At 49.0% G+C, this 14,527-nt stretch overlaps 1 protein-coding gene across 3 annotated transcripts in view; it reads left to right on the forward strand.

Moving 5' to 3' along the window:
- The window catches only part of Dock5 (dedicator of cytokinesis 5), a 189,478-nt gene that overhangs the window by 146,972 nt on the left and 27,979 nt on the right, over nucleotides 1-14,527 (forward strand). For all 3 annotated transcript variants that reach the window (XR_011707190.1, XM_071610584.1, XM_071610585.1), the window contains exons 34-40: nucleotides 664-749; nucleotides 3,340-3,499; nucleotides 4,206-4,246; nucleotides 5,025-5,115; nucleotides 7,430-7,549; nucleotides 10,398-10,487; nucleotides 12,238-12,342. Coding sequence is in view for 2 of the 3 variants with exons in the window: in XM_071610584.1 (XP_071466685.1) it covers nucleotides 664-749; nucleotides 3,340-3,499; nucleotides 4,206-4,246; nucleotides 5,025-5,115; nucleotides 7,430-7,549; nucleotides 10,398-10,487; nucleotides 12,238-12,342 (693 nt within the window). In the remaining variant the exon portion in view is untranslated. The remainder of the gene's footprint in view (nucleotides 1-663; nucleotides 750-3,339; nucleotides 3,500-4,205; nucleotides 4,247-5,024; nucleotides 5,116-7,429; nucleotides 7,550-10,397; nucleotides 10,488-12,237; nucleotides 12,343-14,527) is intronic.

Below are 14,527 nucleotides of genomic sequence, written 5' to 3' on the forward strand. Positions count from 1 at the left end.
GAGAGGCAGCGGACCCAGCCCTGCTCTGTTATCTGTGGCTGTGAGAACTTGAGATTGCCAGTGTTTAGTCTACACCTCAATTTCCTTTTCTACAGTGTATTAACTTGAAAAGGAGATTTTTGCATCTACAGAGATCAGCAAAAGCAGTCCCATTAGCAAGACTTATAGCCCGGCCTGAAATCTCAGTGGCTTGGGAGGCTGAGGCAGGAGGATTGTGAGTTCAAAGCCAGCCTCAGCAATGGTGAGGCTTTGAGCAACTCAGTGAGACCCTGTCTCTGAATAAAATACAAAATAGGGCTGGGGATGTGGCTCCGTGGTCGAGTGCCCCTGAGTTCAGTCCCCAGTACCAAAAAACAAATTAAAAAAAAAGATAAGAAAATTAGAATCATAATGCTTTTTTAGATGCATAGTTGTAACAGAAAATAACATTTCAGACTTTGGAGGGGGTGGATGGCAAGGGTAAAGCAATGGACAAAGCAGTATTGGACTTCCCTGGTGCAGTGTTCATGAATGTCTGGAATGGGATCCTCTCCTGTCCACGTCGTAAGCAATCCACAGTTCAGTAAAAGGGTTGGGCCAGAGTCTAGGAAGATGAGCCAGGTATCTCACGAGGTCTCTCCGAAGGACGTAACTTTCTGCTGTGAATTCCAACTCTGCTTGCAGTTTGAGAATGAGTTGATCACCAAGCTGGATCAAGAGGTAGAAGGTGGCCGAGGAGATGAACAATACAAGGTTCTATTGGAGAAACTGTGAGTATCTCCGAGACAGGACCTCGGGTTGGTGGCACCATTTGACAGCGGGGAAGGGCAGGGTCTCTGCTGCATGCAATGCAGGCAAGCAGTCTCAGAATCTCTATGTCACACCCCCCAGTGGTCCTTGGTGAGTTGACAGATTGGAGGGCACCCACCGGTGACACTGTCCATCTCGTGCGAGTCAATGCCTGTGTTGTCCTGACCAGCCTCGAGCTGGAGAACAGAACAGATGGGAGAGAGGAGGAGATGCACGTAGCTGTGGCTCTTTGCCAGAATTTGTATTTCTGAACCTCAGCAGAAATGTTAACACCTCTAATTATGGCTTTAAAGCAAACAGTTAAAGGAAAAACATTTCAAGGTCCACTTGATACCTCATGCCCCATAAGTGACCTTTAGGAACAAAGCAGTTGCCACGCCTGGTGTCCCATACCTGTAATCCCAGCAACTGGGGAGGCTGAGGCAGGATGATTGAAATTCAAGGCCAGCCTCAGCAACTAGGCGAGGCCCTAAGTAATTTACCAAGACCCTGTCTCAAAAAAAGAAAAAAAAAAAAAAACTGAGGATGTGGCTCAGTGGTTAAGTGCCCCTGGAACATCCCCAAATGCTCAGTTACCTCATCCCTCCCCCTCCCCCAAAAAAAGAGAATAAAGCAGTTATAACTGCAGCCAGCTTGGTCTTTCCACTGCCCCGTCCTCTGTCTCACTGAGCACATCCATTCCTTCATCAGAATGCACCTCCACACTCATGTCACCTCTTGCTTTCTTTATTCTTTCTCCTTTATAAAGAATAATAAAAAGGCCGGGTGCTGAAATCCCAGGAGCCAGGGAGGCTGAGGCAGGAGGATCACAAGTTTAAGGCCAGCTTTAGCAACTTAGCTAGGCCCTAAGCCACTTAGTGAAACCCTGTCTCTAAATAAAAAACAAGCCGGGCACCGTGGCGCATGCCTGTAATCCCAGTGGCTGGGGATGTGGCTCAGAGGTTGAGTGCTCCTTGGGTTTAATTCTCAGTACCAGAAAATTTTTTAAAAAATTAAAAAAAAAAAAAGAAGAAGAAGAAGAAAAAGAGTGTACATGTGGTTAAAACCCCACCAAAGTGGGCATTAGAGAGAATGAGCCTCAAATCCTATTTTCACTACATACTAGGAGTTCAGTTTTGGGCCCAGGGATCAAACCAACCAACACCTCCTTTTTCTATGTACAAAAACAGTATTTTTTTTTTTTTTAAGTATTGTTGTTAGGACTAAATGAGACATAATTGAGACAGTGCCCAGCACAGCATCTATTTAAAGCGCTGGCTGCCTGCTCTGTTGTTGTTGTTATTACTTACAGATCCTCCCACCGTTCAGGGCTGGGCCACCCTGACTTGATTGGTCCTGTCCTCTGCACTTCCTAACATTGACCAGCAGTGTCACCTCCTAAGTTCTCCTCTAGGCCATTTGGGTTTTCCCTGGGTGATGGGAGTTCTGTGGATGAGGCTGAGCTTGGGGACGGGCTCTCCCAACTCTTTTTTTTTTTTTTTAAAGATTCCCTAAGCAACCAACACACTGAATACTCAGAAGTACGATGGGATTGATAGATAGCCTAGATTTAAGGAACAGGAAGTCTTCCTTGGTTTATTTTTCGTGGTGATAAGCCCTCTTGGTGCTCTCTTTCCTGTTTCCATTAGCTCTCTCTGACCTTCAATCCTCCTGGCTTATGACTTACGCAATTTTGATCTCATGAATTAAGTTGAGAAGTTACATATGCATAGAAACATACAGTATTTCCACATGATAAACTAAAAAACTCATTAAGAAAAAAAAAACTCCTAACGCTGTCTTTTCATGTAAAGATTATATTTTGTTTTCTTTGTCCTCTCTGGATAAGTAGCTCAGGAAAATATGACTTCAAACTCTGCAGTGCCCAGAATAATCCTAAAGCCTGGACTAATTCTTAGAACGCATTTCCTCACCGTTTCTCCCTTTTTCCTAATTCTCTTTTAAATTTCTAATCGAAGAAGTGCCAGAACTTTGTTCTACCTGGGCCCAAAGGGAGAGGTTTAGACCCCAAGTTTTACCCAGTCTGATTTACAGCTCTGCGTTCCTGTCTGAAAGTAACACTCCTGTTGGAAGTGCCGTGTGCTTGTTAGGATTAAGTGAGACACCTCCTCTGAGCTGGACGTCAATCCATAGCTTTCCAGGATGTCATGAGGTGCCAGGTGTTAGGAAGAATAAAGACACAGGAAAGATGGTCTCAGACACCTTCATGAGTCACAAGACCCCATACAAGAGCCTTGTGGGCAAAGGTTCCGTTTCTGCAACATCGACGGAAAAAAACCACACACACAAACCGACCTTCAAAGGAGGATATTGTGGGCTGGGTTCTAGGTGATGGGGGTAGTTGAACTAAGTCCTGAGTAAACAGTCACAGCCCAAGCAAGGCCACCAAGACAGGATGGAGCTCCCCGGGGGGTGGGCGTCCCCTTCACCAGCATCCTGGGTCATCTTGCCTATTGCCACCTAGTGCTAGGACCGTGGTGAGTGTTCACAAATGACACTAGAGTGACAAGAGTGGAATGAGGACATTTGTCTCTGACTCTGCCCCTCTAGGCTCCTAGAACATTGCCGGAAACACAAATACCTCTCCAGCTCTGGCGAGGTCTTTGCCCTCCTGGTCAGCAGCCTTCTGGAGAACTTGCTGGACTACAGAACCATCGTCATGCACGACGAGAGCAAGGAGAACCGCATGAGCTGCACCGTCAACGTCCTGGTAGGCACCCGCCCCGGAGTAGGAGGCACCCTGGGCCGCCTGTAGGGTGCTGGTGTCCTGCTGAGTCCGGTGGGTGTAGCCGGCTCGGATTCGGACTCAGAGACACTGCCAGCCACAGACCTTGGGGGATGCATTTGGAAAGAGGGATGGGAAATGCAGCATAAGCACCCAGTTCTTCCCACAGACCCTCCTCAGCCTGGTTCCCCGAGTCCCTCACCTGTGCTGGCTTTACTGTTGGAGTTATCTGACCCAGCCTGAAGCCGGGTGCCAGGAAGAGGGTTAGTAAGTGAAATCCTCAGGCGGCCGAGCTCTTGGCCGGGCCTTCGTCCCTGTCATCTGTACCTGGCAGCACAGACCTCCAAGGTCGAATTCACCTTGTGTTCCTGTGCGTACTCTGAACTGAGACCTGAGAAAGCAGATTATCAGGGTAGCCTCAGGGTGCACTGCCATCTGGTCCCCGAGGAGCCTTCTCACATTTCTCAGAAGCAGGATCCTCAAAAAGCGCCTTGGCTTTCTCTTTATAATGGGTCGCTCCGTGGTCTCGTGGGGGAGTTTGTGAAAGGGTACCCTGAGCTTTCTGGAAAGCCAGGACACTGTTGGAAAGCAGTGATCGTGCCCAGGCTTCGGGGCAGACTCCCCCCTTCCCCGGCTCTTGACACTGCTGTGTGTCACCTGTTTTTTTTTGTTTGTTTGTTTGCTTTGGTAGAATTTTTACAAAGAAAAGAAGAGAGAGGACATATACATAAGGTAAGCTGAGGAAGCTTCTTGCCTTCGCGATTGTGTGGGGGCCTTGTGATCGATCCTTCAATAAGCAAACGCTGGGCCAGCTGTCTTGCTACCTTTGCCCACAGAAAATGAACTCTTTAAATAGAGTCACAAAAGATCACACTGCAAGGCGTATACAAGTAGGGGCGTGTCAGGGTTCAGGGGAGGAGAGGAGACTTCCAGCCATCGTAATCTGGCTCACAGGGGCTGGCATGGATTCTGAACCTGGGGTCCCCGAGCACCTGAACATAAAATCACCTTGTGCGTAAACTCTGTGTGTGTGTGTGTGTGTATATTTTTTTGTACCAAAGATTAAACCCAGGGGCGCTCAACTACTGAGTCACATCTTTAGCCCTTTTTTTTATATCTTAGTTAGAGACAGGGTCTCACTGAGTTGCTTAGTGTCATGCCAAGGTGTTGAGGCTGGCTTGGACTTGCAATCCTCCTGCCTCAGCCTCCTGAGCTGTGGGACTGTATGCATGTTCTTGAGGAGGAAGTTCATAGCTTTCGCTGGCTTTCTGAAGGGGACAAGACCTTAAGAAACATTTAAGCCCCATTGCCTTAAAGGAAGAGTGGAAGGTGGAAGAGATGGAGCAAGGCAGGGAGCAGCACAGTGAGCAACGGGCTCTGCCTGAGAGAGAGGAAGTGTCTGTGTAGTGGGGGAGGAGAGCAGGCACGCAGGCCGGGGCTGCTTAAGAACAAGCCACTGCAGGACCACCCCCCAAAGGACTAGCGTGCTCCCACCTCCCCTTCTTACCAGATACCTGTACAAGCTCCGAGATTTGCACCGAGACTGCGAGAACTACACAGAAGCTGCCTACACCCTTCTCTTGCACGCCGAGCTTCTGCAGGTACGTGGGGCAGCAGAGCTGCTCTACACGGGGTACACAGGTGGCATGCCTTCCGTCCCTTGGGACAAATTCTACGTGCTTCACGGTTTTAGCAGGAGAGAACCCTATCCACGGGATATCCTTGATCTAAGATGTTTTCACACCTACTGGGTGGGCACAGCTACGTTTCAGACCCACGCTGGGAAAATGTCAGTTATCAGTTATGTGAAAATCCTTAGGAAGTAGAGCCTCACTTGGAGGCTTCTGGTAATTGGCATTCTAATCAAAGAAATAAAACCCAAGTTCATTTACAGGTAAAGAGGTTTGTAAAACGGGAGAGGAGTGGATTGCACGTGAATAAAGTGCCATAGGAGAACTTCCCTACTTGTACTCTCTCCCTAATCACAGTTGTATTGTGGCGCAGTAGAGCTGCGTCTGTACGTCAGGAATCCCAAATAGCTGGGTCCCCCCTGACCTTCCTCTAACTCGGGATTCATGTCAGAACTGCTCTCTTGATCTTCGTCTCTGAGTGACTGACAGACAAGTCGGACTCAGTGTGTCCATGACAGAAGTCTCTCCTTCCCTCTCGGCCCCTTGGCAGCCCTTCCTGCCGTGCCTTTCTTCCCCATCTCTGAATGGTGAGGCCGTCTGTTGAGTTGCTCAGAGGCATCCTTCATTCCTCTCTTTCAGTCACTGCCCTCTACTTCCCCAGGAGCAGAACTCGTGGCCCCTCTGTGCAGAGCGTGCCTTTCATCTGTGAGCGGTTCTTCGTCCCCCATGCTGCTGCCCTGGTCCAGGCCACCAGCGCCTCTCACTTGAGCGCCATAGTGGCCTTCCGCTAGATCTCTTGGCCTCCAATCTTATCCCTAGTAATTAATTTTCTTCTACTATTCAATTTTGTTTTATACTAAGGTAACACACCTACGTGGTTCTAAGCGACTAAGCGTAGGAATTCCCTGCCGCAGCCCTTCCCAAGGAGCTTCCCTGTGCACAGTCAGGGTCTGGGCACTCCAGAGCTCACTGCATGTCGGGTAGGTGGTGGGGGTTGTGGACTGGATTTTACCAGATGATCCAAAAGAAACAGCAGTGTCTGCCAGGCGCCCGACACACACCCCTATTCCCAGCAACTCAGGTGCTAAGGCAGGAGGATCAGAGGTTTGAGGTCATCCTCAGTTTAAGTCTCAAACTTAAAAAATAAAAAGGACTAGGGATGTAATTTCAGTGGTCAAGGGCCCCTGGGTTCCATCCCCAGAATCATAACTAAACAAACAAAAAGTGCAAAAGAGAAAGGAGATTCCCCAGGGTCTGTAACTCCCGGTCTTTTCACTTGGCCTGCTCAGAATGACCACCTCTCGGTCCTGGTGTGGGTAGGAGGTTGGGATGCGGCTTTCTTGCCCTACAGGTAGTTACTCAGTAGAGATGGCATCTATGAAGCACAGTCCACATCCTCTGGGCGTGCGATCGATCCCAGTGTCACCACAGGCTGAGTGCCTGCGTCTCCGGTTCCTGTCCTAGCACCACAGATTTAGTGACTCATTCTTTAGAATGTGGTTTATCCTCTGGGAACTACTCTTTTTATTGCTTTCTAGTTTTTCTTCCTCTTCCTTCCTGTTTATTTTTACATTTGAATGTTGGAATTGCAAAATTTAAAAATGACTTCAGTGAGAATTTGCATGTTTATGAAACAGAGTTTTGTCACCCAGAAGTGTGGTGTGAGTTCCCCTTTGATGCAGTCTGCTGCCGTGGCTTTCAACTGTGGGTGGTTGTGTCTATTGGCGTTTATTTTTGATTGGGTCTTTTCTTCCATTATCTCCTTGAGTGTTTTTACCTTTGTATCCAAAATTATTTATTTTCAAATTATTGATATTCTTTTTAATCTAACTACTTTTTCTCCTGTCGTGGGTGGAGGGCTCTCAGCAGGCAGGCTTGTGTCGTGAGGAATACAGCCATAATGTTTGCACATGGTGGTGCTTTTCCCTCCTCCTGCCCATCTTACACTCACTTGTTTCCTACATCTGATTGTGTTAATTATGCCGTTAGCGCAGTCGTCGCGTTGGTGAGCCATTCTGCTCGGTTCCTTACTTTCCTGGGAATGCCGCGAGTGTTTGTCCATTTGGTATGACACTTGTTTGGGAGCTGGCATATGGGCACGTGTGTGTGTAATTTTTTGTGTTCAGTAAATAATTTAAAATACAATATGGACGGGTCCATGTCTGTGCGCGCGTGTGCATTTTCCTATTTTTTTTGGGGGGGGGGGCCTGGAAACTATTGCACTGATCTCTTGATTGATGAATCTGTCACATTTACCCCTCGTGTGGCCTTTGTTCCTTTTCAGTGGTCCGATAAGCCCTGCGTGCCCCATTTGCTTCAGAGGGACAGTTACTTTGTTTATACCCAGCAAGAGCTGAAAGAGAAACTGTACCAGGAAATCATATCCTATTTCGACAAAGGCAAAGTGAGTCTTGGGTTATTTGTTTCTGTACCTGTGCAAAGAGAAATGGCTGTCTTGGATGAATTTGCAATGGTGATCGCTCCCACTCGGCACAGAGAACACAGGATCGAGGAGGCAGCTCCCCTTTCGACCCTTGCTTTTGATACCAGCCAGGAGTTTGTGGGTCCCCAGGCCATCTACAGTGCTGATCAACTGGCTAGAAATGTCGGGGTTCCCATGGCCCTCTTGATCATTTACTGGAATAACAACAGAGCTCGGGAAAGTGCTGTTAACAATTACAGTTTTATTATAAAAGATACAAAGCAGAACCAACCAAGTGAAGAGTAAGGTGTGGAAGGGCCCCAAACTAGTGCCCCTGTGTCCACCCATATTCCCTCTACCCCCCGCCCTGCCCCAGGAACTCAGGGCGCCCTGCCCCAGGAACTCAGGGCGTGTCACCTTCCCAGCAAATCCATGTGTCCTTCAGGCACAAGGGTGCGCGCCTGTGGTCCTAGCTCTTCTGGAGACTGAGCAAGAGGATCACTTGACCCTAGAAGTTTGAGGTCAGTCTAGGCAACGTAGTGAGACCCTGTCTGAAAAACAAATGATGTTGTACTTTAAAAAATTTTTTTAAAAAATTTAAAAAAAAAACAAAACCAATGATGTAGCTTGCCATGGTGGGGCACGCCTGTAATCTCAGTGCTCTGGAGGCGGAAGCAGGAAGATTGTGAGTTCAAAGCCAGCCTCAGCTACTTAGTGAGTCCTTAAGCAACTCAGCAAGACCCTGTCTCAAAATAAAAAGGGCTGGAGATGTGGCTCAGTAGTTTAGCATCCCTGGGTTCAATCCCTGGTACCAAAAAAAAAGAAGATGTATTCACCAAGTAGGAGGCTCACCTGTGTCTCAGTGTGCAGAACTTTCTATCACGTACACGACTGGCTCCGTTTTTGCCTGCATGCTGGAACTCAATCTCCAGCCCCCATCAGCTCCCTGGAGTTAGCACCAGGAACATGTGGCTCAGACCTCCACCCCTCTGATCACAGGGTTGGTCTGTGGCAGGCTGTTCCCATTCTGACACTACGCAGGGGAGTAAGTAGCATTGGGTGGCGAGAAGAGAGACCTTGGTAGGACTCCCTGACTCCACGGCTGCCGACCGGCTTCCTGCGAGGCACCCAGCTGACCTGGGCTGCTTTCCACGTGGCGCATTGCGCAGTCTTTTCAGTGATCCAGGCCCTGAAACTTCAGAGGGGTTAATTTGGCAAATGGAGACTTTACAAGATTTAGGGTTACAGTGTTTTGCCCTGGCTGGTGGCTGCACATGCATTCCTCCAACAGCCAGAACTGATGGCGCAAAGCACCTCGTTAGCAAGAATGAAGCAGGAAGTGACCAGATGCTGTGTGTGGAACACCCTCCCTGTAGGAGACAGTCCAGGCAGCCAGGGGGATAGGAAGGCCCAACCTGGGGTGCTCGCTCCGGCACTGAACATGTGCATCAGCATGAATCTCTATTTCACCTCTTTCAGTAGGTGGTTTTGGGTAGAAATAGGAAATTAATGCCGTACATGGAAAGACTGTGCCAGACTCCACAACACAGCACTGTTAACCTCTTCTCAAACAATCTCCCTGCACACGACCCCCAACAGACACACACGCCCCAGATGAGAGTCCCTCACCTGCCTCCTTTCCCCTCCAGCAGCATTTCCCCAGTGCTGTCAGGTCCCAGGCTGTGGAAATGGCTTCTCTCTCCTTTCAATTGTCTTTGGTTCTTTGCTCTTTAAACTCAGCACGGGCCCCATCTGGGGACACATGGTGTTCATCTTCTGGCAAAGAGAAATGCAGAAGATGCCTCCTGGCAGAGCATTCAAGATATGCAAGTGGAGCATCTTTAATCAAAAATACAAAACGCGGGCGCAGTGGCACATGCCTGTAATCCCAGCGGCTCAGGAGGCTGGGGCAGGAGGATGGCAAGTTCAAAGCCAGCCTCAGCAACAGCGAGGTGCTGAGCAGCTCAGTGAGACCTGTCTCTAAATAAAATACAAAATAAGGCTGGGGAGGTGGCTCAGTGCTCGAGTGCTCCTGAGTTCAATCCCTAGTACCAAAAAACCAAAAAAGATACAAAATGCTCTGAAATCTCCAACTGCTGAGCACCAACAGAATACTCAAAGTGTTTCAGAATTTAGAGCATTTGGATTAGGGATGCAGAACCAGTGTAGTCTGTTCAAATATCCAAAATCTGAAGCCATTATGGTCTCACCTATTTGAAAAAGGGATGCACACCCTTTAGTAACTGTTTTAGTCAACCTTTATGCTGCTGTGACTAAAGCATCTGACCAGAACAATTTTAGGGAAGAAAAGTTTATTTGAGGGCTCACGGTTTCAGAGGTCTTACTCCCTGGAAGGCCAGCTCCGTTCCTCAGGGCTTGAGGGCGGCTGAAGTCATGGCGGAAGAGGGTGGCCGAGGGAAGCAGCTCACATCATGGTGATCCGGAAGCAGAGAGACTCCACTTTCCAGATACAAATATGTACCCCAAAGCCCCGATTCCCACCTCCTCCAGCCACACCCTGTCACTTCAGTTACCACTCAGTTAATCCCTATCAGGGGATTAAATCACTGATTGTGTTAAGACTCTCACAACACAAGGGATCATTTCTCCTCTAACCTTCTTGCACTGCCTCACCTGTGCGCTTTTGGGGGACAGCTCACATCCAAACCATAACAAGTAACCTTATGATGTCAGGAAAGAAGGTTGAATCCAAACACGTTGTCAACGCCCCTGGCTGCACACTCCACACGAATGACTCTCCAGGGACCTTAGCGGCTGGCTCAGTGGCTGCACTGTCCCCCATATCTCACTTGCTTTCCTTTTTCCAAAGATGTGGGAGAAGGCCATCAAACTGAGCAAAGAGTTGGCTGAGACCTACGAGAGCAAAGTGTTTGACTACGAGGGCCTCGGCAGCCTCCTGGTGAGTCTGGGCCGTCGGGGCTGCTGAGATCAGCATTCGAGAAAATGTTTTTGCAAGTTGAAAAAGTCGGGATCAGTGGAAAGGTGTGATCCAAAGGCTTTGATGTCTATTCTCCAGATTATCCTTCCTGGAGGGTCCAGGACTAGGGAGTAGGGCTTACCCCAAGGGGAGGTCAAGCACCGAGCCCCAGGGAAGGGTGACCTGGTGCAGCCTTACCCCTGCCCCCCAGGGTCCCTTCCCACTGCTCTTTGTTTCTCAGGGACCCTCCCTGTTCCTGGCTCCCCTCTGCTCTTAGACATCCAGCTGCTTTCAGACATCAGAAAGAGCTTATTTTGTAATCCACACCCAGAGGCCCTGCTAAATGAGGGAACCACCCACCCTTGGGCTGGGTTTGTTTCTCCGAGGGTGCCCCTGTGCACATCTCAGCTGCGAGAGCATCTGCCAGGTCCCGATTGTGTCCTGCCTGCTTCGTTCTCCCAGATGTCACTGGAGCACTCAACTTGGGCAGCTCCCTGAACCAGTGTGGCACACCTGGCTGTAGGCACGGTTCGGCTATTTAAAAACTATAAAGCAAAACAAAAATAGCCAGCTAAGGCACAGGGGCACACGCCTATAATCTCAGCAGCTTGGGAGGCGGAGGCAGGAGGACCGTGAGTTCAAAGCCAGCCTCAGCAATTTAGCAAAGCCCTAAGCAAGTCAGCGAGACCCTGTCTCTAAATAAAAAGGGCTGAGAATATGGCTCAGTGGCTAAACACTCCTGGGTTCAAACCCTTACCGCCCCCCCCCCCAAAAAAAAAAACAGCCTTCAGGATGACCATTGGTGGGCAAGCCCAGTGCTGTGCAGGGTAACTTTTAGGAGAGTCACAAAAATATCAAGTCACTATTGTCATGGATGGTTCTTTATTTGAGGAGTTGGTTTGTTAAGAACACATTGTAGGGCTGGGGGTGTGGCTCAAGCGGTAGCGCACTCGCCTGGCATGCGTGCGGCCCGGGTTCGATCCTCAGCACCACATACAAACAAAGATGTTGTGTCCGCCGAAAACTAAAAAATAAATATTAAAAAAAAAGAACACATTGTAAAAAATAAAACTATACCAGCTTCTTCCATCACAGACCCGAGATTCACTCAATAGTTTCCTGAGCCACATTGACCTGAGATGAGGTAACACGTTGCCCTTCTACAAAAACCTGACTCTAACAGACCCACAAGCAAGTCCATTACAGAGGCCCCCACTGTGGGGTGGGGTTTAGGGTCATCCCCCAGAATCCCCCAGGTCCCCCGCCTGTGGACAAGGGAAGAATCGATTGTAAGCCATTGAGAAGGGTGGCCCAGGTATTGAGAAGCAGGGCATCCTCTTCTGGCTTTCTTCGGTCTGAACCTGAGTGTCCCCTACCCTCTCCTGCGTGTCTCTGGTTAAGTGCACCCCTTCCAGCATCTCAGGAAGCGCTTCAGTCAGGCCCTTGTTGAAGTCCTGGTGTCCCTGGAGGAAAGGCTGAAAGCCAGGCACAGTCTCGCTTCACAGAGGAGGGCCAGCTGCACCAAGTCTGTCACCTCGGGCGCGGCCCCCCAAGGCCACACACACACCCCTGACCCCAGAGAAGAATCCCCCTTCTGCCCATGGAGACCTTTTATTTCTTGCGTTACCTGGAAAACAAGCAAACAAGCTGATTTCTTGTGTTTTTGTTTTTTTAAGTTCTGCTCGCTGTGCCCCTGTCACCATCCACGAGAATGTCTTGTTTTATTTTCCAGAAAAAAAGAGCCTCCTTCTATGAGAACATCATGAAGGCCATGAGACCGCAGCCGGAATACTTCGCCGTGGGCTACTACGGCCAGGGCTTCCCTTCCTTCCTGCGGGTGAGGCGCCTGAGGGTGGTCTCGAGGAGAGAGGTTTCTTTTCCAGATGGCAGTGGCTCTTAGCAGCTGCTGACCCTAGCCCCGCTGTGGGAGGTCGGCCGGGCGGGAACCGCTTCCTGAGCGGCCTCTTCACCCCACACCCCCGTGTTCTGGCCGGCTTTGCAGGATGCCTTTCCTCTGGTGGAATGAGAAAGGGGAAAACCAGACGGGAAAGTGCGGCTTCGGGAAAGTGCGGCTTCGTGTGTCTGACTGTTGATTGTATTTCTAACCAGAGCTACTTTAAAAAAGCCAGTTTCCCAAGAAAAACACCACGAGAGCCTCCTGGGAATAAAAATGGTTCTGTTGTAATGTGACAAGGACCGTATTTTTCTTCCTTCTCAAACATATCTATGGTGGGATAGTGGCTTCAAAAAACAAAAACTCGCGTGTCCTGCTACAGGGGTGCTTCGCTTAGACCTGAGCTTGTTTAGACATATATCATGTCATCCTTTGATTAAAAAAAGAAAAAAGTGACATAAAGAAGTGATTTACAATCTGTGTATGGGGTGAAGGTGGGAGTTCATAACCCACTTGAATCAAAGTGTGGAATATGATATGTCAAGAAATTTGTAATGTTTTGAACAACCCACAATAAAAAATTTAAAAAAAAATAAATAAATAACAACCAAAAAAAAAAAAAAAGAAGTGATTTACATCCTAACAGAGCTTCTCGAGTAGGGAGCTTAGTCCCTGGGCTTGCAGTCTGTGCCAGGTGCATGTGGGTCTAGTAATACCCTGCTGTTCCCTCCAGCTGTCCTGGGTCTTACAGCTGATGGGGAAGGTGTTTAATGATCACACAGTGAAGGTAAAATTTAAACTGTAAATGAAAAGAAGCATCCTGTTCAGTAGGAGCCTGTAACCAGGGAGTATTACCGACATGAAATGGAAACCAGTCTCTTCACAAAGATTGCAGGGGGGTTGCAGACCCCGGTGCCTGCCAACTGGTGAAGAGATAAACCTGGTCTGTGTGCTTTGTGGAATACTACTCAGTGGTGAAAAGGAGCAGGATGCTGAGACAGAACCACATGGATCAATCTCAGATGCATGGTGCAAAGGAAAAGGAGTTAGGCATCAAAGGCTCCAGGCTCTTTTATTTATATGATGTTCCTGCTAGGATATCACTTCCTGTTGAGATTAAAAAACAGATCAATGGTTGTCTCGTGGCTGGAGGAGCTTTGGCTTAAAGGGCCTGGGGGAATAAATATCGGTGCTGATGAAACTGATCTATATCCTGATTGTGGTCATGGTGGCCTTTCTCAAAATTCATAGTTCTATATGACAAAAGGGTCTATTTATCCTGTGTCGGTCATGCATTGATTTTTTTTGGAGAGTCAGAAGGGACTTGCCAGGGAATTTCTGCCTCAGCTGCAATCTGAAAGGTGAGCAGGGAATCAAGGAGGCACCGGTGAGAGGACAGGCAGAGGGAACAGCAGGACAGAACCCGGGACAGCCCAGGAATAACCACCCGTGCAGTGGGCACAGGGAGCAGGTGAGGCAGGAGGGGTCCACAGGGTCTTGGGGACACAGAGGCTGTGTTGTCCACATCCCAGGAGCAGAGAGGGTCACTGCAGATTTTTCACATCAGAGAGGAGTTGGTATGGCCTTGGTACGGAGAATGGGTGGGACATGTGTGCCAACAAGCCACTGAAACGCCATTGCAGATGTCGGGCAAGAGAGGACAGGTTGGAATAGGGAGGTGGTGATGGAGGCTTTAAAGACAAGGGCAAAGAATGCGGTGATGCACATGAAGTATGTTCCAGGATGATTGACGGGCTGCGTGGGGGACGAGGGGCACGTAGCAAGGGTGATTCCTAGGTTTCCGGCCTGTGTAACTGGAGGAGGAGGAGAACCAGTCGCTGGGACAGCAGGGCTGGGAAAGGACAGAGCCATGTGTCAGAGAATGAACCAGTCATTGAATAAGTATTTGTCAAATTCCTACTGTGTGCCTCACTCTAACGCAAGGATGGGGGCAGAGCTCTGAACAAACCAGAGTCCTGGACGTACTCTAGCCTGGAGGGACAAAAATCAGGATAAATCAGTAAAACATCGAGTGTGTCATGGCCCAGAACACCGCCTTGTGTGGGGCAGACTCATGGTCACGGAGAACGGGGTAGGGGAAGAGACAGGTAGGCATTGGAGACGAAGT

The sequence above is a fragment of the Marmota flaviventris genome, chromosome 3 (assembly GCF_047511675.1).
Source record: "Marmota flaviventris isolate mMarFla1 chromosome 3, mMarFla1.hap1, whole genome shotgun sequence".
Lineage (NCBI taxonomy): Eukaryota > Metazoa > Chordata > Mammalia > Rodentia > Sciuridae > Marmota > Marmota flaviventris.